This window comes from Pyrus communis, chromosome 3 (genome assembly GCF_963583255.1).
Source record: "Pyrus communis chromosome 3, drPyrComm1.1, whole genome shotgun sequence".
NCBI classification, from domain to species: domain Eukaryota; kingdom Viridiplantae; phylum Streptophyta; class Magnoliopsida; order Rosales; family Rosaceae; genus Pyrus; species Pyrus communis.
The window spans coordinates 12,655,645-12,683,064 of NC_084805.1; the positions used below are offsets into that span (position 1 = coordinate 12,655,645).

General features: G+C 35.6%; 2 protein-coding genes across 2 annotated transcripts; one reads left to right on the forward strand and one right to left on the reverse strand.

The window, feature by feature from the left end:
• Positions 1-10,501: 10,501 nt before the first annotated feature.
• On the reverse strand, positions 10,502-14,434 carry LOC137728187 (uncharacterized). Its single transcript, XM_068467050.1, has 4 exons — positions 13,757-14,434; positions 13,482-13,665; positions 12,702-13,386; positions 10,502-10,970 (listed from the first exon to the last, which is right to left on the reverse strand). Exons 1-4 carry the CDS (start codon positions 14,432-14,434, stop codon positions 10,502-10,504), a joined length of 2,016 nt encoding a protein of 671 aa, XP_068323151.1.
• A 6,545-nt stretch (positions 14,435-20,979) lies between these two features.
• LOC137729651 (adenylyl-sulfate kinase 3-like) lies at positions 20,980-24,396 on the forward strand. The gene is made up of 7 exons (XM_068468647.1): positions 20,980-21,474; positions 21,583-21,723; positions 22,190-22,339; positions 22,446-22,564; positions 22,688-22,772; positions 23,303-23,349; positions 23,840-24,396. The coding sequence occupies exons 1-7, from the start codon at positions 21,243-21,245 to the stop codon at positions 23,936-23,938; spliced, it is 873 nt and encodes a 290-aa protein (XP_068324748.1). The 5' UTR covers positions 20,980-21,242; the 3' UTR covers positions 23,939-24,396.
• The last annotated feature ends 3,024 nt before the right edge of the window (positions 24,397-27,420 follow it).

Consider the following 27,420-nt stretch of genomic DNA (forward strand, 5'->3'; position numbering starts at 1 on the left):
GGTTACTCTATTGGATCATCTCCTTTGGGTTAAAATTTAAAATATTTAACTTAGAAAATTTAGATTTTAACCTAAAAATAGTATTTCTCCTCCAACCCTTTTGGGTTAAACTTTTAGCCCGAGATTATTAAAAAACGAATTTAGGATAATTTTTTTTTCTTAAAGTAACTTTAAAAAAAAAAAATTATGTAGACTATCCTAATTTAAATTTATGAACATTTTAACCTAAAAATATTTAGATTCCGATAAATATTGAAAAATCATTAAACCGATACCATGAAATTCATGGAACACTATGAAAGAATACGAAACACATAAAATATTTTTTTTAATTACATTAGTCGTTTGATTTAAATTTGGACTATTAGATCTTGTTTTTTACCGTTAAATTTAATCATATTAGATCTTAACTGTTGGATTCAATAAATTTATAAATATAGAACTACTAAAAATACGCATACATAGTGGGCCAATCCCCACTAACCTGGGCAATCATGTGCTAAATTTGCTCCAGAAATGAGTTTTGGGTTAAAAATCATATTTGCCCCAAGGGTTGGAGCAAGTTGGGGAAGTAGGTCTTATGTTGTCAAATTATTATATTAAACAATGACATTATTTATCCTTATAGACATTGCTTATAATACTCACAACATTTTTAAAAATACAGTTTATCAAACTCTTAACTGTTTTATTTTGCAGCTGATTATTCTTAAAGCATAACAAAAGTAATTTATTAAAAAAACACAACAATCCAAAAGTGGCCCTTAGTCCAGTTTTCTTACTTTTTTAATGTGAATAAATAATTTGGGAATTTAGAGTATGAGGTGTGAAAACAAACTCTGCTTCAATATTTGTTCATGTTTGCCATTTAAGGTCGGTGACATAATTAATAAATTCAAAGATAATATGCATATTATATACGTACGTGTTTTTAAACGTACTTTTGTTTTTCATACATGTTTTAATGATTCATTGTATTCCACATTTTTTATAATTTTAAGGTACTATACACGTACGTCCGTATTTATTACGTTTAACACATGTTATTTTGACACATTTTGACATATAAAATTTACGTTTTCGATATGTATTTTTTTTACATATTATCGAAGAAATGAAATAAATTTCTTCGACAAGTGATGGTGGAAATGTGTTGAGCTTTTGCATGACGGCATGTGTTCAAACTACGTTGGTGACTACTAATCTAAATCTATCATTTGACAAATAAAATAAAATAAAATAAAATAAATGGATATTTCACATGAAGTAAATATTAAAAATTTAAAAAAAATCATAGAATTTCTCAAAATATTTTCTTAGCAAAGTTGTCGAATAATACACAGACGTATTTTTCACATACTATACCTGTTTCGTATTTTACTAACTCTGGCCGGTAACTTAACAAATGTCTATTTTTTAAAAAGGAAAACTAATGAAAAATGTTTGAAAACTTTAAATTGTAATGACAAGAACAAAATAAAGGGTAAAGTGAATAGTACCAAGATTGACTTTTTAATGTAAAAATATAATTTTTCGTTAAAGTAAACAGTATCGTGGGCTTTTCGTTAAAACTCCAATTTTAAAATCCTAAGTAGTTACTTAAAATGCTTTAAAAGTCTAAAGCATTTTAGATAATTAGGGTGGATCGGTTTTAGTAAAAATGGGGTTCCTTGTGTGAACCCCATTCGGTCCCAAATTCCAGTGACTAATTGCCCTCACAACTTTCAATCATAGCCGCAGATTCATAACCCTAGGTGTGTATTTTAGTCAAACACATTGTGGGCGGCCGAAAGACATGAGAGTCGTTTCCTAGGCCCAAATGTAGCAGCGCGATACAGCTATATAGGCTGAAGCACAATCCCCACACACACAATAGCAGAAACGTAATTAATTCAAAATCGAGACCCCATTTCACAACAGACATGAATAGTGCAATTTGAACCTCTAATTTATACTATAGTAATAATGTCATAATTTAATTAGTTACCCCTAAAATATTAATGAAACCTCTCTTTTCTTCTTAAGATTCTTAAGAGAGAAAAAATCAAATCTTAGAAGTTATCCTTATGACCAAAATGTTCACTCAATTACATGAATTACATGACTCATTCATATGATGTGAGGGCATAATTTTGCTTTGAATAACACAAGATCCGTTATAATTTTTTATTTAGGTGGTGCTATCTACACCCTTCTTGATTTCTTGTTGTTGGATGAATGAATTAGAGAATATCAAAGGACAATAATTAACAAAAAATGTGTGTATAATACCATTGTCACATCCCTGCCCGGGTCCCCATCACAACCTGAGCTCGACTCCATCGTAGCACGATATTGTCTGCTTTGGGCCCTGACCACGCCCTCACGGTTTTGTTTCTGGTAACTCACACGAGAACTTCTCAGTGGGTCACCCATTTTGGGAATGCTCTTGCCCAAACTCGCTTAGCTTTGAAGTTCAGATGAACTCCGAAGCCAATGAGCTCCCAAAAGGCCTCGTGCTATATGGAGGTAGACATATACATATAAGGCTTAGATGATCCACTCCCCTGGGTAATGTAGGATGTTACAACCACTCTTGATTTTTCACAAAAGTTCTATGTGAATGCAATGGCGAGTCATGGGTGTATTGGAATGACACATAAGCTGAATGAGTTATTTCCCATCTGTCAATTATGTGATGCATTGTTGAACTTTTCAACCTTTGAAATATATGTATAGTGTGTCACACTCAGTAGAGACCAAAGTATTAATTGTAAATTGAAATCTTACCCAGTTGCAGTCTAAATATACATCTAAAAAGTTTACACAAACTTACATAGCTCGAGAATACAATTAAATAGTAGTGTTTTGTGTTAATAATACATCAACATATATCAATATCTCAAATGGTTGAATGTTTTGGGTGGGGCTATTGGTTATATGGCCACCGATTCGAGTTTTACTTTGACGGTGTATATTTGGTGACCCGTACAACTGATATGGTTTATATTGAGCATATAGTCACGAATCTCTGGTTGAACGCTTAAGGTTTTTTTGTTATACAACAATCTTTTTGTCACTGATGATGGCTCCACCGTTTTGGATTAGTACTGGAGAGTATTCTCTGATGAGTTTGCTGCTTTGGGATCGAATGCTGTGAATTTCTTTGTCAATTCGATAACCACTTCATTTTTAGTTTTCATTTGTTCCTAGAGATAAAGAGAAAGTATATGGAGAAGTGAGGAATGGAAAAGGATGATGCGAGGTTCATGGGAAGGATGAAAACAAAAACTTTGAAAATTGAAATAAAAAAAGAGGAGTCCGATTCTGATTATAAATCATTCTTATATTTACTAAGAAATGAATAGTTAGTCAAAATTGCCGGGGCCACATAAAAATGGAATTCAACTCCTCCTTTTGGAGGAATTGGATTCCTTGGTGGAAGGTGGGAATTGAGTTCCAAGAGTTGGGGGCAATCAGGAATTCATGATTTTTACTTGTCATACCCGCACATATTTTATAAAATGCCATTGATTCTGATTTTAGTCAATGTCCACAGCCTTGGAATCTTTCACATTGACAAAAGTTTACTCTAACAATTACAACGGACTTGTAGTTCGTCAATTACGCTATTCGAGATTATGTAGTCATAAGCAGATTAGAACGGTAATCTCAGCAATCAGAATTGCCATGGATTCTACAAGCACTAATAAGTAAAGCATCGCGTAAAGTGGAGCTATTAATCTCATCAATTGGGGTATGGTTTGTCTTTTTATACACTGTTAAACACCTTTTTTTTTTTTTTTTTTTTTTTTATATCTCTCAAGGAAGCTTTCTTCAAATCTTCAACCGTCTGTCTAGTAATTAGATCGTGTTTCTGATGAATTTTCACTGGAAAGTGGAAACTTCCTTGGTTTTCTTCAAAGGCAGCGTTCTCCTGCTTTTCCACCGTTCTATTACGTTTCGGTAGGGTTATAGGACTACTTTTGTCTTTAAGGTGCTTTGCTTTTGGGAGACGACTTGACTTGAGTATTTCACTTGGAGAAGTGTGATTTATATACGCTAATCTATATATATAAAGTGAGAGCCCTAGTTTGGTGAAGCATTCTAAACCCCTAAAATACCCTTACTTAATGATAGAGCGCAAATCAAGGATTCAATACCAAAAGAGGGATAAAAAGGTAAAAACATTAACTATAGAATTTGAAACGCGGGAGAAAAGTGAAAAAGAATAGACAGTTCTTAGTTTATCAGTTCTGCTTCAACTTCCCATGATCGAACCAGAGATTTTGATGATTCCCACGATCAAAACTAGAGAGCAGTTTATGATTCCCACGATCTGAGTTCAGTTGAAGGTTACACAATAACTACCCACATACAACCACTATATACAAATGAATAATCGAAAAGAGCCCAATTTTCAGAACCAGACTCCGGGACGCGGCGTGGAACCCATCCTTCTTCACACCTTCGATCCCGGATGCCCACTTTCAGGAGCCCAGCCTCCTGGCCGTTGCTCCTCTCTCTCCCGATCGCAATATTTAAGTAAGTTTTCCATTTTGTGCAAATCCCTAACCCCAACTTTCCTTACTATTTAGCTTTTGATTTCAACTTTTCATTCAACAAAATGCATGCTTTTAGGGTTTCTCAACCTTGATTTAATTATTCTTCATCCAATTTTCACCAATTCATATCACTAATTTGGTCCATCTCTAATTCATTTGTTGGGAAAGGACATTGGAATACCTCGAGTGTTTAGTTGGGGTTTTGATTTGATTACAATTGGTTTTAATTTTGTCTCTGCTGCATTCACCATTGCTAAACCTGGGTTTTGTGCTTTGCATGCAAGGGGCTTTTCAAAATCAGGTACACCACCTTTTGAATTATGTATTAATTTTGTTTGTTGCATTGATTTCAAATGGAAATTTGATTTAGACAAATTAGACCAGACAAGGAATTTCCATAGTTGAACCTAAGCTCGTACCTGAATATTGAGCTGTACAGTTCCCGGTTCCTTAAGGTTTCGGATATCCACACAATCTATTGGGAGCAATCTAGAAATCCCCACGGCCGTGTGAGTTACGATCGTTCTTCTTAAAGTTTTTTATATACAACTTTGAAGCTTTTCTTCAAATTTATTCACTATATAGTGTAATTCTTCAGTGATTAGAGATTCTGAAAATTTAGAACACGGGGATTTTTAAATCCTCTCAATCAGAAAAGGATTGAAAAGGAATTTTGATTCAGAAAAATTATAGCATGTTTATCATCTTAATATAACACAAATTATAGCATGTTTATCATCTTAGTATTACAATAAGAGGCTCAATAGGTTACCACATGATTCTCTATGGCTTTTCCTCAACTGGGTTCTCTGCTTTCTTTCTTTCGTTTAAAGGTTCGGTTGAATTGGTTAAAAAAACAATGTGGGTACTCAAGGTTCTGTTCGGAATCACTGTTGAGTTTCTGAACTTTCATCTATGGTTTCTGATTAATTTCTCAATTTAGAATGTGCTGTCCTCCCACCAGGCAATATCGTAGCTGCTATTCCAGATGATGTTGTTGCTAATACTATGTGCCCCAACCTTCTCAAGCTTGCTAACAATGCGCGATATAAGTAAGTTTTTCCAGTTCCACCGGGACCATCTACAAAAAAAGTTGCATTATCCGATCGTTGAACTGCACCCATTATTATGTTAAACGCACTTTTTTGGTTATCATTTAAGCGTTCAATTGCATCAAGATCTTGTTGTGGAATACATATGGATATTTCATCTTCAATACATCCTGTCATTCCTGAACTTGATTCATTTCCTCTTGTCATTTGGGGCAAATCAAACTCGTTTATACTCTTATTAAATTGAACCAAAAGTATGTTCAACTCACGCAAGAGTATGTTGGTAGCAAGTGTGGGAGTTATGTTAGTCATGGAAACATAATCTTCCATCATGAATGGATAGAACTCATCCCATAACCCTCGAACACCAATTGGTGCACAATATACCAATATGGTGACGAATAATCTTCTTAAAGCCGACGGCATCTGAATTGTGGAGGCCTCTAACAAACATTGTCAAATACTGTCATCTCTTTCTAACAAACCTCGTTGTTTTGCTGCCTGCTTAAATGTTGGATACAAAACCCCATTAACTGTTCTCAAGTTTGTGAAGGATGTTGGTCCTCTAACATGATTAAGAAGAATCCGAAGGTAAAATTTTTTGCCTTCAGCAGGTGAAACTGCATATATTCGTCCAATAACCTTGTTACGATTCATTCTTTTAGACCACTTTCTTTGAGCTTGAATCCATCTGTAATGTGATGGTATCTCCATGTATAAATAATGTCGCGCTTCTGCATCCACATGATTAAGTGTAAAAAATTCAGTCAACATTGTCTTTCTTGTACTATCATCATGTAGAATATTTGTTATACTCTCATCGGCACGAAACTGAACTTGGTGCATATTAGGAAGATGTATTTGCATTCGCTCAACAGATGGGTAAATTCGATTAATAATGAACCTGAATATCTTCCATAATGCCTCTGGTGCGCAAACTCATCTTGCATCCTGAAATTGCTTTATTTTCATCGTATTGAGGGTCTGATTGCACTTCAACTGTCACTCTGTCTGGGTCTTTGTAAACATACTTATATAAGTACTTGATGTTGAAAAGTCAGGTGGGTAATGAATGCCCACATAGAAACTGGATAGATTTTCAATGCCCATAAAATCATTCTTGACTTGGGGGATGAAGAAATATTATATTGTCAAAGATGTGTGCTTGGAGTTGCTCTATAAATAGAGCACTCCGTATGTTTTCAAGAAAAAGCACAGAGAAAAAAAGACGAGGGAAGAAAAAGAGAGGAAGAGGAGAGGAGAGAATAAATAGAGTTATCTTTGTACTCTTATTATTCCAATTATAATGAAAGCACCACTATTGCTCGAGGACGTACTCCAGTCATACTGACTGTAGAGGAACCTCGTAAATTTTGCGTCTTGTTTTATTTATTCCACTGCATACACACCATCGATTTTACAACACGTTATCAGCACGAGAAGCTCTCATGTCAGTGGAAAGCACAACGCCATAAATCCGGTGAAGCACTATCCACCTCTCACCTCAGTCATCTAAAATCTCACAGAATAAAAGGTATGTCCATTTTTCGTCTCTCCCACTGCGCCAGAAGCGCCCCACCGAATTCCGGTGAAAATTGAAATTTACGATCTGAAGTCGTCACGAGATGAGAAAACTCGTACTTGACAACTGGTTTCCAGAGATCTAGAAGAATCTCATCAGACTTGGAAACCCAGATCACGTTGTTTTCGACGGATCTCGAGAACTCCCATGAATACTTGGTTGTTTGAGATGGTGATGGCAAGAATGAATCCACACAGGCGTCCCTCTCTTGTGCCTCCATCAACCCCACTGTCATCTATGTCTCTGTAAGGAAGTTCTTGCTTAACGATGACATGTTCCCTGGGTCATGCAAGAACAACGCCAGTCTCTAGTAGCCTTTTGGATTGAATTGAATTTGAGCAACCTCTATAACTACCCAGCTGGCCTTGTGTTTCGAGACTGGCAGAGACAGAGAAGGAAGAAAAATAATAGAAAAGGGGGATTGATGGAATGGCAAGGCACATGTGAAGAAGAAAAAAGGGATGTTGACTGCAACATAAGAAAAAAAAAAAATATATATATATATATATATATATAAAAAGGATTTGAATGGTGCATGACACCATTTAGTCAAAATAATATAAATAGGTTTCTGTTGGTGCATGGCACCATGCTGCAGAAATAAGAAAATAATAATAAGGTTTGAATAAGTGCTGACAAAAGAAAGAAAAATAATAAATAAAAGGAGGTATGATACTTCTTGTTATTTATGTGAATTGGTGTTGGTTTAAAACCCTTTTCACAAGTTCTATTTCCTTTAAAGCAATTTATTTATCATGGACGGTTTTACCGCCTACTGCTTTAAGTTTTGATTTATGTGAATGGTGCTGAATTAAAGCCCTTGTCACAAGCTTTATTTACTTAAATGCAATTTATTCATTATGGCTGGAATTACCGCCTATTGCTTTAATTTATTTATTGTACTTCTTTTTATTACGATGAGTACATACTGGACCCGAAGTTCCTTAATCAGATCAGAACCTGCAGTTTCTTGATCCTCATTAAATAAAAATGATTGGACCTGAAGTTCCATCAAACAAAAGATCGGGCATGAAGTCCCTTGATCCTCAAGATCAGGACATGAAGTTCCTTGATAAGTATCTTAAGTTTGAAGAGCCAAAGTGCCTCAACTTAATTACAATAAAAGCCATAAGAATCTTAGTCTACAGACTATTAAATAAGGACCAGAAGTTCCTTATGTCCATACTAAAAAATGGTTTAGCAGAAACATTTATTAAGCGGATGAAATTGATTACCAGCGTTCTGCTGATGAAAATGAAATTGCCAAATTTTCTACATGGGACATGTCATTTTACATGATGCATTATTGATTTGGTTGAGACCTGTTGACAACCATCAATACTTCTCAGTACAACTCATGTTTGGGAACCAGCCAAACATTATACATTTACGAGTTTTTGGTTGTGTTATCTATGTGCCTATTGCACTGCCACAACATACTGAAATGAAGCATCATTGCGGATTAGGCATTGATGTTGAACATCATCTATCATTCAACATTTGAAACCCTTGATTGAGGATATATTTACCGTGTGGTTTGCGGACTGTCATTTTGATAAGACAATTTTCCCGCCGTTAGGGGGAGAAAATAACTTCGTTTCAGAAGAACGATGAACAAATATCATTCCAGAAGAATGATGAGAAAAAAACGTTCCAGAAGAACGAAGAGAATTTGTTTTATTTTGATTCATGAAGCAATCAATATACAAACGAAGTGAGAATAATTGAATGATGCAACGATATGCAAATCAAATGCCAGATGCATTTAATGATTCAACGAAAGTGATGAAATCACATATGCTTGCTGCAAATGTGCCTACAAGAATTAATGTCCCTGTTGGACAAAATAATATGGCAGCAAATGATTTATCTGTTGCACGCTTGAAGCGTGGCAGACCCTCAAACTCAAAAGGTTTAGTCCTTCAAAAGAAGAAGAATATGGCACTACTAAAACTATTGCATTCTCGAAGCATAACTATCACATGCCAGATGCATGACAGTTGCCGCAAGGATACTTGTCCTGGAAAGGTCAATCCGCGGACATGAGAATATTGATGTATCGTGCATGAAGCATGATAGACGTATAGGTTCCAATGACTCAACTCCGGAAATGGAGATTAAAATCCAAGCTCTATAACGCTCAAGAGGAGGTTATGATCCGCATTCTCTAAATTACGACTATCCTGGAAGAGATAGTGTAATGCCCTTGAAGAGGCAATGGATATCCCAAAAGAAATGAAAAGTTTTTATGCATGCGCATGTACATGAGAATATGAGATCACAGATTGATGATAATCAATGATAATTTTGGTTTTTACAAGTAGCTACTAAATTCATCAATGAGCCGTGGTGATATTGAGTCTCGTTCTTTTTCCATCAACAAAATTATGGGCCAAAAATGGAGAAAGGCAAATTCCATTATAATTTTGTAAGAACGTGGAAAAATAGACCTATATACTTGAATACAATACAAATAGCCAAAAGATGTTGAACCTAGAAGGTTACATATGGGCATTTGTAATACCATGAAATACATACACATGATATGACACAAGGTTAGAAACGAGTTCGTATGAATGGAGAATTATATACGAAGGGTTATGAGTCGCCCACATCATATCTCCATAAGTAAATCCCTCAAATATACATGGAAGCAAATTGCTCTGTATAAATTCTATAGGAAAATGTGTCATGAAATGTAGAAAATCCCTGAAGGATTCAAATTGCTTGAAGAAAGTCCCGGAAGGGTAAAGCATGAAATATGTACTCAATACCAATGGATGGTATAAATTGTCTTAGTGAGTACTTCCATTATGGTATTGTTGCAACATACTAAATCTCTTGCAAGAGTTGATGATATTAAATTGGGACTCCTGAAGAGTCAAGAAAGATTATAAAGTGTTGAGAGAAATATTGTCTCGAATTGAAGAATCGAACAATATGCCAACACGAATCTTATCCATGATGTTTATGACATTAAAGAATCATATGGATTAAAGATTATGAGTTGAATACTCAAATGATTTAGACACTAAGAATAATCATTTATCTTCGCGAGGGTAAAGATAAATTGATATTTGGTCTAGAAGTACCACATCTTAGTGAAATATATGCTTTATTGTATTTAACACAATACACTGAATGAGATAAAGCTTATATATTAATATCTCCGAGAAATTACAGACACATGAGTTAAAACAAACAAAAGGGAACCTTCACAAAGGTTGCTCATGTGAAGCCTCAATACTTGGAAGTACCCCAGAAGGGGAAGACACCAGAAGTTGATTATTTGGAGTCTCAATACTTGGTGGAACTCTAGACAACTAAGACAATGGATGTCTTTGGAATAAAGACTCGAAGCCCCAATTGTCATTTTGAGTCCGACCTTCGGATTCTAGTAGCTGATCGAGCTTTCTTTTCATGCTCGTAGAGTAATTATTTGCAAGCATGTGTAACACTTTATTCTCATGCTTGAGCCCTCTAATCTCTTGTTTAAGACTTGCAACCTCAGCCATTAATGATTCAACTTGGTGAGTTCGAGCAAGTAAGCGCTGACCCATATTGGATACAGAGCCCGCACATTGAACACTGAGAGCCAATGAGTCTTGAACGGCCGCCTCATCAGACCGGTTTGAAAGGATTCTGTTATCCTTTGGAGTGAGAAGATTCCTGGCTACCACTGTAGCGGTTATATTATTCTTCATCACAAAGTCCCCAACCGTAAGATGACCATTAGAAGATGAGAAGGACGGGCGCCATATGTTATCCTGACGTTGCTCGTCTGTATCAATCCTGAGACTCAAATCTAAACAAATGTTAGATGGGCAAGCCATTTTCAGAAATGATGAAGGAAGTCAGATAAAATCTCAGAAGTGCAAGAAAGGAAAATTTCTGCAGGCAACAATTTTCTGAGTGTTTCTGAAAAAAAAATTGATATCTCTATAAAAGGAGGGGCAACCGGATCACTTATTCAAAAATCGAAGAGACACCGATTTTCGAATTTCAAAAGCTGGATTTCCCTGCATGACGTCTGTCAACATTTCTCAGATGCAATCTAAGCTCTTGGATATCACGTGCAACTTTGTCAAAGATCTCTGATAAAGTTGAAAACGCGTGAATCTTACTGTTCTAATTACACCACAGTTGCTGACAAGAGTAAAGGCACAGCACTACTACCTGCTATTGGGAAATCCATATATATGTCAACCTCTGTCCTCCATGGCAAGGCAGAACTGAAAAATATCTAACTCTTCCTCATCTCCGAGAATGCATCTTTCACAAAGTATCTCGAAATACTCAGTTTTCTTCCTCTCTGAGAATACCTCTACAAACAAGTCACACCAGAGTAAGAGTATCTCATATCATCAGGGACGAGAGCAAGAGTATCTCATATCATGTAATCTCCCTGTCATTTCCTTTGTCCTTGTTCTTACCTGCCAAGACAAGGACAGAGAAAGTAATATGTTGGAACCTCCACTCAAACTTTCGCTGCCACCAAGAAGTGATGGTCCATTCAAATGCAAGGTTTGCATTCCACTCCTGTATCAGAGGATAAATACTACAAGAGAAGATGCTAAACCTGCATAAGGAAAATACCACTTCTGCAAAGGGAGCAAGTAAGGCAAGTGAAAATGATACACTGAAGCATGTGGAGACAACCACAACAAACACATGTCAGTTCATCCCCGACAAAGCCTAAGATCACTTGTCACATGAAGCTCCTTATGATCCAATTTCATTCAAGATCAAGTCTAGACGGCCTTTGAAGAAATCACAAGTCCGATTCAAGATCAAGTGTCCACCACCCTTAAATCAAATTCAGCTCCAGATAAAATAGGTAAATTCAGACCTTTGGAGGAAGTCTAGCAGAAAGGCCCTCCAACCCATTTCAAGAACAAGTCTGTGGAAAGTTAACAACAAGTGAAACACCTCATTCGGCAACTATCGCTGCTAAAAGACTAAAGCAGCAGGATCAATGATCAGCTTAAATAATTTGAAATCAGGGGAAGATACTCATCAAGGGGGAGCATCCAAAAATAGATCAAGATCTTAATGAGGCAACTCATGTTGATATGTGGGCATCCAAGGGGGAATGTTGAAAAGTCAGGTGGGTAATGAATGCCCACATAGAAACTGGATAGATTTTCAATGCCTATAAAATCATTCTTGACTTGGGGGATGAAGAAATATTATATTGTCAAATATGTGTGCTTGGAGTTGCTCTATAAATAGAGCACTCCGTATGTTTTCAAGAAAAAGCACAGAGAAAAAGAGACGAGGGAAGAGAAAGAGAGGAAGAGGATAGGAGAGAATAAATAGAGTTATCTTTGTACTCTTATTATTCCAATTATAATGAAAGCACCACTACTGCCCGAGGACGTACTCCAGTCATACTGACTGTAGAGGAACCTCGTAAATTTTGCGTCTTGTTTTATTTATTCCACTGCACACACACCATCAATTTTACAACACTTGACACTTTTTATGCTTGCACAAATTTCAACATTGATGTGACAATCATACCTTAACAGCAACCATGGATTATATGGAATGACCCAACTATTATCAACCATTATGTTTCCTTGTCGATTAAGTGAGACGGGCAATCGATTTCCTCGCCTTTGATAAATTGGATACGAATCATTCCCTTGAACGGTGACTGGTGCAAATGGTTTGGGAAACTTTCTCTTACAACTCCCATTTTTCATACATGGAGATTGAAGATTATGAATCCCACACGGGCCATGAATCATATGCTTTAACACCACATTATAAAGTTGAGGCTCTACATCTTCATTTGGTATTTCAGCTCTAACAATTCGGTCATACTCATCTGGATTATTGATCTTATCATTTTCATCTAACACCACCAGCATATGCACATGTGGAAGACCACGTTTCTGAAACTCAATAACGTATGCGTAAGCAACAACACTGCCCAATACCCCCTTTTCGATGATGTCTTCTTTTAGTTGCTCAAGTTTTGCACGAAATACTCTAGTGAGTAAGTCAGGGCGATCTTGTGGAGTTTGTCCAGCGAGTAATTCGCTTTTGATTTCTTCCCAACTTGGGTTACATGTCATGGTAATAAAAAGATTTGGCTTTCCGAATCTTTGAACCAAAGTCATTGCGTCTTGATATCGTTGGTACATGTCACGTAGGCTTCCAACAAATGATGATGGTAAAATAATTCTACGCCCGATGCTACCTAATAATTTTTTATTTTCAATTAGCTATATATATTGTACACAGTTTAAACAAAGTTATATTTCTAAATAACGATGACTGAAACGATATATATACCTGCATTGTGTTGACTTGCATTTAGAGAGTCTTCAAGTCCTTTGTAGAGATCCGCTCTAACTGTGGCTTGATTAGAACGCAACCATCTAAGTTTTTGTGATTCAATTTTAATGTAGTTATCTACAGCATATTGTTGCAAGAGACGTCCACCTCGAAGCAAAAGTGATGATCCATTATGGCGTATCTGCAAAAGCAAATTTCATATATTGCTTTTAATATAGGAATCATCATTCATCTATATATACCGGGAAATAAATTATGTTATTAGTACAAACCTGTAACATATAAGAATAATAGTCGCAACATGTTATTGCTCTTCCACCATCATCATGACTGTTAACATCCCATCCATATGTACCGTAAGGCAGCAATAGTGGATATTGTAAGGGATCATAAAATCCAACATAGTCTCGGACGTGAGAAAGTCTTCCACTAATTATCTCCACCACGATATCCCTTCCATTTGCAATTGTGGCATTATCTCCATCTATTATAATTGCCGCAACTTGTGATGCTGATGGTAGACTATACTGACGCCGATCTATAGGTTGCTCTTTTAGGATCAACTTGCAATTCGGCAAATCTTGGCGTTGTCCGAGGCTTCGCAATGTATGAACAAAAGGATTATGGTTGTTCAACATATGTTGTATCTTTTCAACCACACGTCTATCTAAAACTTCACTTTCACACATTCGGTTTTCAACTTCATGTTCATTGTCATATATATAAGCTTGTAAAAATCGCGGTCTATTCCCTTCATTTGGTAAAAGTCCACCAATCTTATGATATAATGCACCTTGAGCACGAAATGTGTAAATCCCACGACCACCAATATTAATTCTTTCATCCACGTGTACTCCTATTGAAGTGAATGCAAATGCATGATTGTAAGCTCGAATATTTTGCCTGAAGTGTCTACCCTCATTTGTTTGGTCAGAGAAAAGAGCAACCATTTCTGGTGGGGACTGTATTGGGGGTAAAACAATTCTTCCTTTCAAGCAACACATATTCAAAGTTTCTCGAGCAAACAATCGTGCATAGCAGTACGGACATTTGGTTGGAGGAGATAATTGGCAACCTAGGATACCCCGATTCTCATTATAATTTCTAGCACAATTGTGGTTTCTTCTTCCTCTGGTTTGGCGCGCATGACAATTGGTTCTATTTGCATGTTCTTCTTCTGATATTTTTACATGAATATCCAACATTCAGTATAAGAATTTTCTTTGTAACTAATCATATATCTATATAAAGATAGAATTATATACTAAGCTCACCATTGTGGGGAGGAATTGAGAGCATCCCATAAGATATTTGTGATCTATTTGAATGTGCCAACTGTCCCATATGAGAACGCATTCTAGTAGAAGTTTGGTCATCATGATTTGTGATATCTGACAAAACCCTTGAATTCGCGCTTTCATGCTCAATTTTTTCTAATAAATAGACCACATTATAATACGATTAGTTAAAAATTTTGTCTTTAATATTTAATATATTTAGTTGTGAGTCTAATATTTCGTAAGACTACCACTAAAAATAACTACAACATTGAGACCAATATGAAAGTATCGAAGAAAAGAATACAATGAGATTTCAATTCACAAAATTTTGTTCTTAAAAAATAACCTAATTTTTTAAGTGTGAAACAAATACAAATAAAGAAATTGAAATAAATACCAGGAATTTGTTGTTCTATATTACTGGGGTCAACCTCAACATCATAGTTAGCCAACTGAACCCATTCTTGTATATTATTGGGACCTACTTGTTGCATAGTTAAAAGAAAAATTAGAAATTAGATTTTTTTTTAATTTTTTTGCATTAGTATGAGTTAAAGAAAAAGGAATATAAATAAATACCAGGAATTTCTTGTTGTATGTTACTGTGGGATGTCATAGTATGATCATCATATAGAGTTGGAATTTGTTGTCTTTTTTCTTGTGCTATTAGACGTCGTCGAGCTAGATATCTTTGATGTTCTTCAGGACTCAATGATTGACGCCATTGTCTTGCATGACTTTGACCACGCTCCATGGAAAAATTTATCTAAAAAATAAAAAAATAAATGAACCTAAATTGAATACAAATTCTGTGACATTCCATAAATACGAAAAAGTCTACGTAGATGCCTATGAACAGAAGAAGGAAAAACATTTATCTACACATCACTATAATACAAAAGAACAAAATAAAATGATCACAAAATACTTTTGAAGTGTAATAAGTATCAGTGCAAGGAAATGACGGGCCTATATACACTTCTCGGTTGGTGTTAGGACTTGGATATGATTTAGCTTTAATGTTTTTTTCTTTTATAAATTAGCATTGTTTATAGAGTTTTAATTTTTATGTCAACTGGATGAGTAGAATTTTAAACTTTTTTAATACCCCTAAACCCTATCATAAATGACGGATGTGGGCTGGACATAATATAAAAAGTTTTTAGAAATGTGTAACCCATAATAAGAGGCTAAAAAACTACCACATGACAAAGAAGAATTTGTATTCAATGTAGGTTCATTATATTTATTAGTTTGCTCTAATAACTCAACAATGCACATATAAGCTCTAAAATGTTATGATATCCTTAAAATTTTAGTAAATTTGGTTTCTTAGGTATTATGTTTATTAGTAATTTTGGTTCATTAGTTTAAGGATATGATCTTCAAGAATTTGTGATCAACACATCTTAAGAAATTTTGGGGTGCTTTGTTGGTCGTTGGGGTGCAAATGGGGATGGGATGATTTGGTTCAAATGGATTAAAAAAAAAAAATGCATGTACGCAAGGTTCCTTAACAAAATCATAATTATGAATAACTGTTATGATATTCAAAATCCTTCTCGAACCCCGCTGGTGTTTAGGGATGATTTTGGACTACATGGATATTTGAGATTACGAACAAGATTATGAATAACTAAACATGGGTCAAAATTTTTTTTGTTAGAGGACAACAATTGTTCATAATTGGTTTGATCTTGGACATAATAACAATTACGAATATTTGTTTTCTTCACATTATCTTCTCGAATTGGGGTTTAACATTAGAGGTTCTTTTCTCAAGTCTCAACATTAAGCAAAATGAAGAAAACAAAAGGCCAAAAGCAAAAAGCCACCTCTTCCGCTGTTATCACCTTCCCTTTTCTTCAATGCTCATTCCCAACAGAAAATCTATGGCAAGAATACACTTTCCCCCCTTCCTTTTTCTTCGAGCCTCAACAAATGGGTCTGCAACATAATGGTTGATAATAGTTGGGTCATTCCATATAATCCACGGTTGCTGTTAAGGTATGATTGTCACATCAATGTTGAAATTTGTGCAAGCATAAAAAGTGTCAAGTACTTATATAAGTATGTTTACAAAGGCCCAGATAGAGTGACAGTTGAAGTGCAATCAGACCCTCAATACGATGAAATAAAGCAGTTTCAGGATGCAAGATGGGTTTGCGCACCAGAGGCATTATGGAAGATATTTAAGTTCATTATTAATCGAATTTACCCATCTGTTGAGCGAATGCAAATACATCTTCCTAATATGCACCAAGTTCAGTTTCGTGCCGATGAGAGTATAACAAATATTCTACATGATGATAGTACAAGAAAGACAATGTTGACTGAATTTTTTACACTTAATCATGTGGATGCAGAAGCGCGACATTATTTATACATGGAGATACCATCACATTACAGATGGATTCAAGCTCAAAGAAAGTGGTCTAAAAGAATGAATCGTAACAAGGTTATTGGACGAATATATGCAGTTTCACCTGCTGAAGGCGAAAAATTTTACCTTCGGATTCTTCTTAATCATGTTAGAGGACCAACATCCTTCACAAACTTGAGAACAGTTAATGGGGTTTTGCATCCAACATTTAAGCAGGCAGCAGAATAACGAGGTTTGTTAGAAAGAGATGACAGTATTCGACAATGTTTGTTAGAGGCCTCCGCAATTCAGATGCCGTCGGCTTTAAGAAGATTATTCGTCACCATATTGGTATATTGTGCACCAATTGGTGTTTAAGGGTTATGGGATGAGTTCTATCCATTCATGATGGAAGATTATGTTTCCATGACTAACATAATTCCCAAACTTGCTACCAACATACTCTTGCGTGAGTTGAACATACTTTTGGTTCAATTTAATAAGAGTATAAACGAGTTTGATTTGCCCCAAATGACAAGAGGAAATGAATCAAGTTCAGGAATGACAGGATGTATTGAAGATGAAATATCCATATGTATTCCACAACAACATCTTGATGCAATTGAACGCTTAAATGATGACCAAAAAAGTGCGTTTAACATAATAATGGGTGCAGTTCAACGATCGGATAATGCAACTTTTTTTGTGGATGGTCCCGGTGGAACTGGAAAAACTTACTTATATCGCGCATTGTTAGCAAGCTTGAGAAGGTTGGGGCACATAGTATTAGCAACATCATCATCTGGAATAGCAGCTACGATATTGCCTGGTGGGAGGACAGCACATTCTAAATTCAAGATACCACTTAGTCTCGATGCATCATCGATGTGTTCGATCGGTAAACAATCTGATTTAGCAAAGCTAATACAAAAGGCAAAGGCAATTATTTGGGATGAAGCAACAATGACGCATCGTCATGCATTTGAAGCACTCGATCCAACGTTCAGAGACTTAACAGATATTGACTTACCATTTGGGGGGAAAAATCTTTTCATATTTCTTATTTCTAAACTACACATTTAACCAAAAACACAAAACATATACCAATTAATCAATAAACAAAAATTCCATCTAAATTCCAATGATAAAATGAGTATACAAACATAAAACATATTAACAATCACATCATTAATAAACTAAAAATCTCCATCAATATCTAATATAATTTAATTGAGATAAGATTAGAATTCCAAAAAACTTACTTGAATTTTGAACCAAATAGTGGTGGAGTGGAGAATTAAAACAAGTGGATGTATGATATGGGACTTACGTAATTATAATATGAGATTGGGTCACGGGTGGGATTAGAAATTTAGGGTTTTGAAATGGGGGCAAAGAGGGAACCAAATAATATGGAATTGGGGGAAAAGCAACAGGGAAAGAGAGAACTTTGGGGAAAGATGTGGGGCTCAGGGGCTGGGCTTTAAAATTAAAACAATATTGAGTCATCAAGCATAGCAAACGACAACGTTTGTCTCCCTATTTTTTTTTTTAACTGAAAACAACTGACCAAAACACTGCCGTTTTGGACCAATTGTTAAAAAGCCCTATTTTCTTTCTTCTCCCTGCGGTGTCTTCTTCTCCGCTGCTACCTGCAACATGCACAGCAGCTCAAACCTCATGTTCGAGGGGTCCCCCGGAAAATTTTTAGCAGGGATTTAGGGTCACCGAAGGGTCCTGGGACCTCTCAGGTCCCTCTGTAGATCCGCCACTGTGTGCCCCTTCAATTATTTTATGACATGTGAAGTAACGGCCCAAATACCATGCACTTTGAAAAATTTCTCAGTTATTCTGACAATTTTTTAAAATATTATTTTCTACTATCAAAACTCTCATGTGTGTCACAAATTAACTTCTATTATACTATCACAATGTAATATTGTTCTAATCAGCTATAAAAAAAATTAATAAGATTAAGGCCGCATCAAAATTGACAATCATAAACATATCATTTATACTTTTGATCTATACTAAAAGGTTTCTTCTTGGTTAAAGCTTAATTTGTTATAAATGCGACTTGTTAGTCTAAATTAGTGAATACCAATGTTTGATTTCAATCTAATTTCAAAACTTATAAGATCGTTTCAGGATTAAATCCGTCAAAACTTCATTGTCAAAAAACAATTAAAACGTCATTTTGGACGACATCACAAACCGTTAGTTAATTGAACATTTTTGCGCCCGATAACAGGGGATAGATGAACAGTTTTTCTAGAGTTTAATTATGTCAAGGGTGATTACTAATTATGCAAAATTGCAACTTGCATTCCAACACCATGTCCAACCTTTGAGTTAAAATATAAAATTTTTAACTCGAAAAATTTAGGTTTTAACCCAGCAATAATTTTTCTGCTCCAATCTTCCTAGGTTAAACTTTTAGTTATTAAAGAATGAATTAAATTTTTTTTTAAATAACTTTAAAAAAAAATTATGTAGACTATCGTAATTTAATTTTATGAACATTTTAAATTAAAAATATTTAGATTCTGATAAATATTGAAAAATCACTAAACCGATACCATGAAACTCGTGAAACTCTATGAAAGAATATGAAACATATGAAATATTTTTTTATAAATTATTTTAGCTGTTGGATTTGATTTTAGATCGTTTGAATTTCTTTCTTTTTTACCCTTGGTTTTGATCTTTTTTTATTTTTTTATTTTTTTTAATACATTGATATTTTGATCTTATTTGTAACATCCCACATCGATCAACGGAGAGGGGGCGATGTGGCTTATATCTACATGCCCACCTCCATATAGTACAAGGTTTTTTGAGAATTCACTGGCTTCGGGTTCCATCGGAACTTTAAAGTTAAGCAAGTTCGGGCAAGAGCAATCCTAGGATGAGTGACCCACTAGGAAGTTCTCGTGTGAGTTCACAGAAACAAAACCGTGAGGGCGTGGTTGGGGCCCAAAGCAGACAATATCGTGCTACGGCAGAGCTGAGACTGGGATGGATGTGACAACCAGCATAGCTCGATTTGAAGTCCTAGTGGACATTCCAGGTTTGGGGTGTGTCAGAATGGTATCAGAGCCACTCTGTCGTATGGTGCGAGTGTGCTGACAAGGACGTCGGGTCTCTAAGGGGGTGGATTGTAACATCTCGCATCGACCAACGGAGAGGGGGTGATGAGCCTTATATTTACATGCCCACCTCCATATAGTACGAGGCCTTTTGGGAACTCACTGACTTCGGGTTCCATCGGAATTTTCCAGGATGGGTGAACACTAGGAAGTTCAGACGAGTTCAGACGAGAGCATTCCCAGGATGGGTGACCACTAGGAAGTTCTCGCGTGAGTTCCGAGAAACAAAACCGTGAGGGCGTGGTTGGGGCCCAAAGTGGACAATATCTTGTTACGGTGAAGCCGGTTTGGGATGTGACAACATTAGTTATTTGATTCAATGAATTTATAAATATAATACTAAACAAAATACACACATATGGTGGACGGCGACCCACTAATCCAGCGAGAATTCTGGCCTAAATTTGCCCCAATAATAAGTTTTGGGTTAAAACGGTTGAATGATTGAAACAAGTTGAGGGATAAGTTTAGATTTAAAATTTGAGTTTTACTCGAAAAAATTAGAATAGGTTTAAGAAAAAATCCAACACAATAAACTACAATAAGTGTAGAGAAATAATTAAACAAACAAGGAACTCCCGAATTAAAGCAACATCAACGTGCAAATTTAATCAAAAGATCAACAGAATCATTACGTCGAAATTAATCGCGGCGGTAACGCACGTTTTTTCTGCGTCTTGAACGAAGTCGGTTTCACGGCATCGTGAGAAAAAAAACCAACGGTCACATTTTTATTAAAACCGATCCACCCCTGTTACCCACCGACAGCCCTCAACACTCTCACCGCCACAAACTCAACCCTCCATTTTCCCACGGCCTCCCTCCAAATATCCCCCACCAAAATTACACTCTAATTCGTATCAACATTCAGATTCACTACATATATCTTTCCGGGCTTTTAGAAAAAAAACCCAATTTATATTTTCGTCAAATTCAAATTCAAAAAAAAAAAAAATTTGGGGATTTGATGATTTTGCGAGACATGCAAGCCAAGTCACTGCAATGGGAGGCGTCTCCGGGGCTCCGGGTCGGGCTCAAAACGCCGCCGTCGTCCTCGTTCTGGTCGCAGCTGGCGGTCGTGAACTTGCGCGGTGGCGCTTCTGTAAATAGCTTGAAAGCCAGAGGTTGGTTTGTAGTAAAGGCCATGGAGGTGGAGGGTTCCAAAACGGCGAGTCTGAATGGGCACGCCGGGAGCTCAGGTACTGGGTTATTTCCTGAGTTGCGCATAAGCCCATTTGCAATTTACCATGTAGATTTGAAATTTTTAAGCTTTTATTTGAATTTGTTTTTTATTTCTTGTTGAATAGATAAAAATGGGAGCTTGTTGTCTTCGGTTGGAAATTCAACCAATATTAAGTGGCATGAGTGCTCATTGAACAAAACTGACAGGCAGAAGTTGCTTAAACAAAAGGGCTGTGTCATTTGGATCACCGGTCTCAGCGGGTCAGGTTGGTATTTTCTTAATTCAAAGTTGTATATACATATATACATGCCTACATACATATAAATGCATATATAATGCGGGCGTATTCATGGCACCTATTTTTTCCATAATTTTTTAAATACGTTTTTTGTGGAGTCCACTCCGAATTGTATTTTAATGATCTGAACCTTATATCTTTTAGAACATTATTTGTAGATCATCCTTGCAAAAAATAAATTAGACAAATCCAAAACCCTTATGACACGCATTTGTAGTGAAGAAAATGGACGAATACGGTTTTACAAAGAGATCCTAAACCCTTGATGCAATGGTCATATGATTTCAGATGTGGGTGATTTTTGGTGGATATGATCTATGAAGGATGACCGAAAAGATAGATGGATTGGTAGTCTAACAACACCTATACCCATCTGGCAATGTGCCGATAGAAAGTTGCTCATTACTTGTGTATTATTAATTTTGTTTGTCAGGGAAGAGCACGGTGGCATGTGCTTTGGGTGGGAGTTTGTACCGCAGGGGGAAGTTGTCGTACATTCTTGATGGGGACAATGTCAGGCATGGCTTGAATCGTGACCTTAGTTTTAAAGCAGAAGATCGTGCAGAGAACATTCGGAGGATTGGTATGTCTATGCCTCCTTTTAGCTTAACTAGGCCCTTTTTTAGATCAACTATGGCTGTCGACTTCATTATATAATCATGAAGCATTGGCTTTGGTTTTGTATTCAGGTGAGGTGGCGAAATTGTTTGCTGATGCTGGTGTTATTTGTATTGCTAGCTTGATTTCTCCTTATAGAAAGGATCGTGATTCCTGCCGTGCAATGCTACCTGCTGGAGATTTTATTGAGGTTGGTATTTTCACTGGTTCTTAAACAGATGACTGTTTTTCAAGTTTCAACTCTGAGCTTTGTGCATATGTTTGAAATAATTCTGGAAGAAGTTCTCAGTAAAGCGAACTTGTTTTGTGAAAGGTGTTCATGGACGTTCCACTTCAAGTTTGTGAAGCTAGAGACCCGAAAGGCCTATATAAGCTTGCACGTGCAGGGAAGATCAAAGGTATAAGCAAACTACTATCTCGGTTTTTGGTTACCGAATTGAGTCTTCTTTATTTTAACAGCCTGCTTAAGGTACTACTGCTACTATAATATTTATGTTGATAATTCTTTTTCCCGTGCAATACAATAAACATTGTGAATCTTATTATTGTTTCTGAAACTTCTGTTTAAACAATCACTTGGAAAATTCTTATCTGGGATGCAAACCTGTGGATGTGGGTGTGAATCCATGAATCTTCTTCCCTTGTTCATTGACATGTTTACTTTTGATGTTAGTAAATTTCAACATCTCATATATGGCCCCCCAAGTGTGACTCTATTGCTAATTAAACTCTGGACAATTTGTATGTTTGAGTTTTATTTAAATGTGTAGGTGTGCCAATCCCACTATCCATATTCAGAAGCACCGCATATTTTCATTTCACATTGCACAAGGATTTATGGTTGAATGGCCATATTATCTATCACTTCGATAGTTTCCTAGTCCAAAATGCTGATCATTACTTATACCGTGTCAATCTGGCATTGCAGGTTTTACCGGGATTGATGATCCATATGAGCCACCACTAAATTGTGAGGTATGTACACTATCTAGAGAAAAGCAGAATACACCTTTGAAGTTAAAGTTGAACAGGTGCGGGTACATACAGACTGCACATATCATATATACATAAATGTTTCTCATGCTTAAGAGCAATACACATAACGTCATGTTAGCTGGGGAATATCAACTTAAAGATAAAATAGTTAAACGCAATCCAGAACAAAAGATTTTCTACATCAAGAACTTGAATTTGAGATAAATTAGTCGCTTTAAATTGCATGTGACCATTTCAATTCTTATTTTTTAACTAGCCTGTAGGGATTTGATGCAGACTAAAATGAATGATGATCTGGTGCAAACTTGGGGGTGACATGTATGATGTAACTACGGCTGCACATAAACTTAATTCACCTGTTGTTACATTTTCCTTTTTGGCCTACACTGTGCTTGATGTTATTGTTTTATTCCAAATACGAAAGCAGAATTTCTCATTTGTTGTTTTTTCATCCTTTATCTGGCTTCAGATAGTATTAACACATAAAGGAGGAGCGTGTCCTTCCCCATGTGAGATGGCCGAAGAAGTGGTTTCTTATTTGGAAGATCAGGGGTTCCTCCAAGCATAAGAAGTTGGTGGAACCCTTCCTTGAACTGTCAAAAGTTTGAGCTCTACTGCAGATGCGGTGAAGATAGTTTCTAGCGCGCCGGGTGGATGCTATGCATCTTGCATTACGGATAAGATGCAGAAATCACCTGCTCTGATGCAATATTCCTGTAAACGCATTAGTTAATTGCTTGATTAATTTGTGCCAAGTCGTCTTTATGTTTGATGTTAGTTTGAATTGTGGTCTCCTCATTGTAAATGATAGAGTGGAGAGTTTCTTGTTTTGAGTTTGATGTGTTTGTATCATCTCGTGGCGTTTTTACGTGCATGCGTTTGAATATTATTGTAGTTACAAACTGCTGCTAAACTCTTTGTACTAGATCTAATATGTAACCAAATACTTGGGGGAAAAGAAGGCCAGAAGAGCTCTCTATAGACGATGTAAGATGAAGAAGAATTTACTTAGAATTGGATGCCTTATTGGTTTGTGTTCTTTACAAAGTATCCATGAAACTCTCCAGTTTAAAGACCGAAAAGAAAACAGCGAGAAACAAAACAGAGGTTTTTGTTACTGGCCTTTGCCTTTGGCATATGCTATTATTAGTGATTTAGATAATTTAGTAAAAAGAAACAAAAGCAGAGGTATCTTAGAATACCTTCTCTTTCTTGTTTGTAACACTTCTCGTAATTTATCATCAATGCGGTGCCAATCGGATCCAAGACTAGTTGGACTTTAGATGTAACGCAAAGCCAACAAGTTACTAGACGACTGTGGGTAAAGCCTCTTAAGTTATTATAATTAAGCCTTTAAATACACGATCTGGATCTTGCTCTGAATTGTGAATCCCAAAAGAGGGGAAAATACTCATAAAGAACTAGAGGAAAAATGAAAAACCCTCTAAGAACCAACCCACCTCATCACCTAACATCCCCCAACCATAAGGCCGAAGGCCACACTAAGATTAGACTTGATAATTTTTTACACGATTCGTGAATACGACATGTAAATAACACGAAAATAACAGGTTACGGGTCGACACGATAACGACTCAAGTCGTTATCAGGTCATACGATAAGAACCCGTTAATATTGGTTCCTTAATAGGTTTACACGAGAGTGACACGCAGTTAATCCGTTTCGACACATTAAGAAAAATGTTATTTTGATGATTTTAATTTTTGAAACTAATAAAAACAATTTACTATAAAATACAATAATCATAGTGTATACGTATATATTGTATATCAAATATGGATTATGTATCATTATTCTATATAAATTTAAAAATTTGAAGTTTTATTTATTTATTTATTATAAATTTTATAGTATACTATAGGCAATGAGGGAAATTAAAAAAAAAAATTATAAAACACATTAAAAATAAAAATATTGAGTAATTTAAAAATATCAAACACATTAAAAAATTATAATAATTAATTTATAAGTGAGAAAAATGTGAAAAAAAAAGGCAAACACTCGTGTCCACATCCTCTACACTTTGAGAATGGGTACATCAAAGTATGGATACATCGCCGTTTGAAATTTTAGAACCATACAAGCCCTCATGAATAGTATATTTAAGGGAGATCAAAATAAAATAAAATAAAAATATTCATAATCATTAATGTACAAGTCTGAAAAATGTGAAAGCATATACAAGCGCTTGTGATTGCATCCTTAACCTTGAAACGCAACTCCCTTCATTTTAGATATCCTTGAACATTTGGTATTTTGTAGTAATGTACTAATTTTTTTTTATTAAGCTCTTATTTTGGGGTATGTAATACTTGAAAGACAAATGTTTTTTATTTATTTATTTTTTATGTTTTGAAGTAATATATATATGTGACAATGTAATATGCATATACTAATTTAGTATTATGTTTTCCTTTTTTTTTGGTCAAATTATTTTTTTTTTCATTTTCATTTTCATTTTCATTTTTTATTGATTTAAAATATATTTACTTTAACAGATAACGGGTCGGATCATATTACCTGATAATATTAATAGGTCGATTTCGGGTCAGGTCATATTATCCATTTACTTTAATGGATGTTACACGACATGACCTATTAAGATATCAGATATGTCATGAAAATGACACGAAAATTCATTTAAACTACAGGAAGGGAGATTTGAACTTTGGGTGTGGAAGGAAGAATACACTGTTCTAACCATTTTGACTAAGCTAAGGTCTACAAGGCTATAAGGTACTTTCGACTACCTCATTTGAATTTAAACTATTTCCTTATGTTATTTTACCCAAAATCACTATCTTTCGATCCAAACCGGATATTATACTATTTGTGGTATGGTAAGAAATCAGGTCCATTATTGATTAGTGGGGATTTGCCAAATCATAGGATAACATAAGAGTCCTAATTGATATTGATTTCTTGTCTAAACAAATAAGGCATCATGATTAGTTGCATGGAATAAGGACTCCAAATCTTAATCAAACGAGATTCCATAATTTCCTCAACAACAATTAACTTGTTGACCAAGTTAACTGATTGCTAAGAAATTAGTAAATCATATTCATTGATATTCACAATCTTGCATGGTTACCATCTTAGCTGAAGGCTGTATTTATATGGTGATTAGGGGATGAAAAATTAATGATTTTGACAAAAAGAGACTAACTTGCTTTAGGAACAAACGTTGGCTCAATGAATGGTGTTTCAAAACTTGAATGTTGTTTTGATATCCCAAAAACTGTCTTTCGTCGGGTGATTACCAAACATCAATGCATGAAAACTAATGAATAATTCCACAAAAAAGGAGTAATTGCAAAAGTAGTAGTAATAAAAAACAGAGGTATCTTGGGACACCTCATTTTGCTTTGAATTAGGGTCTCTATATATAGTCAATGGAGGTGTCAACTGTCAAGGATTGGATGGCATTGGATCGGATTGCTGCCCGTCTCGAACCCAGAACGACCTGGATTGTCAATGTAGCACAAAACCGACATGACACAAGAGACCGGCTTTAAGGTGGCTCAAGTAATTCATATTAATATAATACGCAAGGCAAAAGGACTCCATGGTTCCGGTACAATGAACCGAATCACCTAGACCGGCTTTAAGATGTGTGTTCTAGGATGATTCGGTTCATTGTACAAGTTAGAGTGGTTCAGTTGATCATACGAGTTAAGAGCTTACACGTTAAGATCACATCAATAACTTCTAAGATCTCTCTCACACACGCACAAATAATTGTACATTTGAGGCCATTGAATTCATGGATCCATCTTAACACTAAATTATCGCTTTTCCTTCTCCACTTGGGCTAATTCCAAGAGATTGGAGCACACATATAATGATATTACCAAGTTGTAGAGAAAAATAATTATCATTCATCTATGCTAGAAAATGAAATGTTCTATCACCTTTTCCACATATTTTGACATTACTAAATACTTTTATTTGTCATTTAAATAATGTTAGTAAAACAGTAACAAAATAGAGTTATATTAGAATACCTCAGTTTTTTTAACATTTTTG

Coding starts and splice junctions, on each gene's coding strand:
- LOC137728187 (XM_068467050.1), bottom strand. CDS start 14,434: ATGGTTGCTCTTTTCTCTGACCAAACAAATGAGGGTAGACACTTCAGG. Junction 13,666..13,756: donor ATTATTCTTATATGTTACAG/GTTTGTACTAAT, acceptor TTGCTTTTGCAG/ATACGCCATAATGGATCATC. Junction 13,387..13,481: donor TGCAAGTCAACACAATGCAG/GTATATATATCG, acceptor AAAAATTATTAG/GTAGCATCGGGCGTAGAATT.
- LOC137729651 (XM_068468647.1), top strand. CDS start 21,243: ATGATTTTGCGAGACATGCAAGCCAAGTCACTGCAATGGGAGGCGTCT. Junction 22,340..22,445: donor AGAGAACATTCGGAGGATTG/GTATGTCTATGC, acceptor TTTTGTATTCAG/GTGAGGTGGCGAAATTGTTT. Junction 22,565..22,687: donor CTGCTGGAGATTTTATTGAG/GTTGGTATTTTC, acceptor GTTTTGTGAAAG/GTGTTCATGGACGTTCCACT.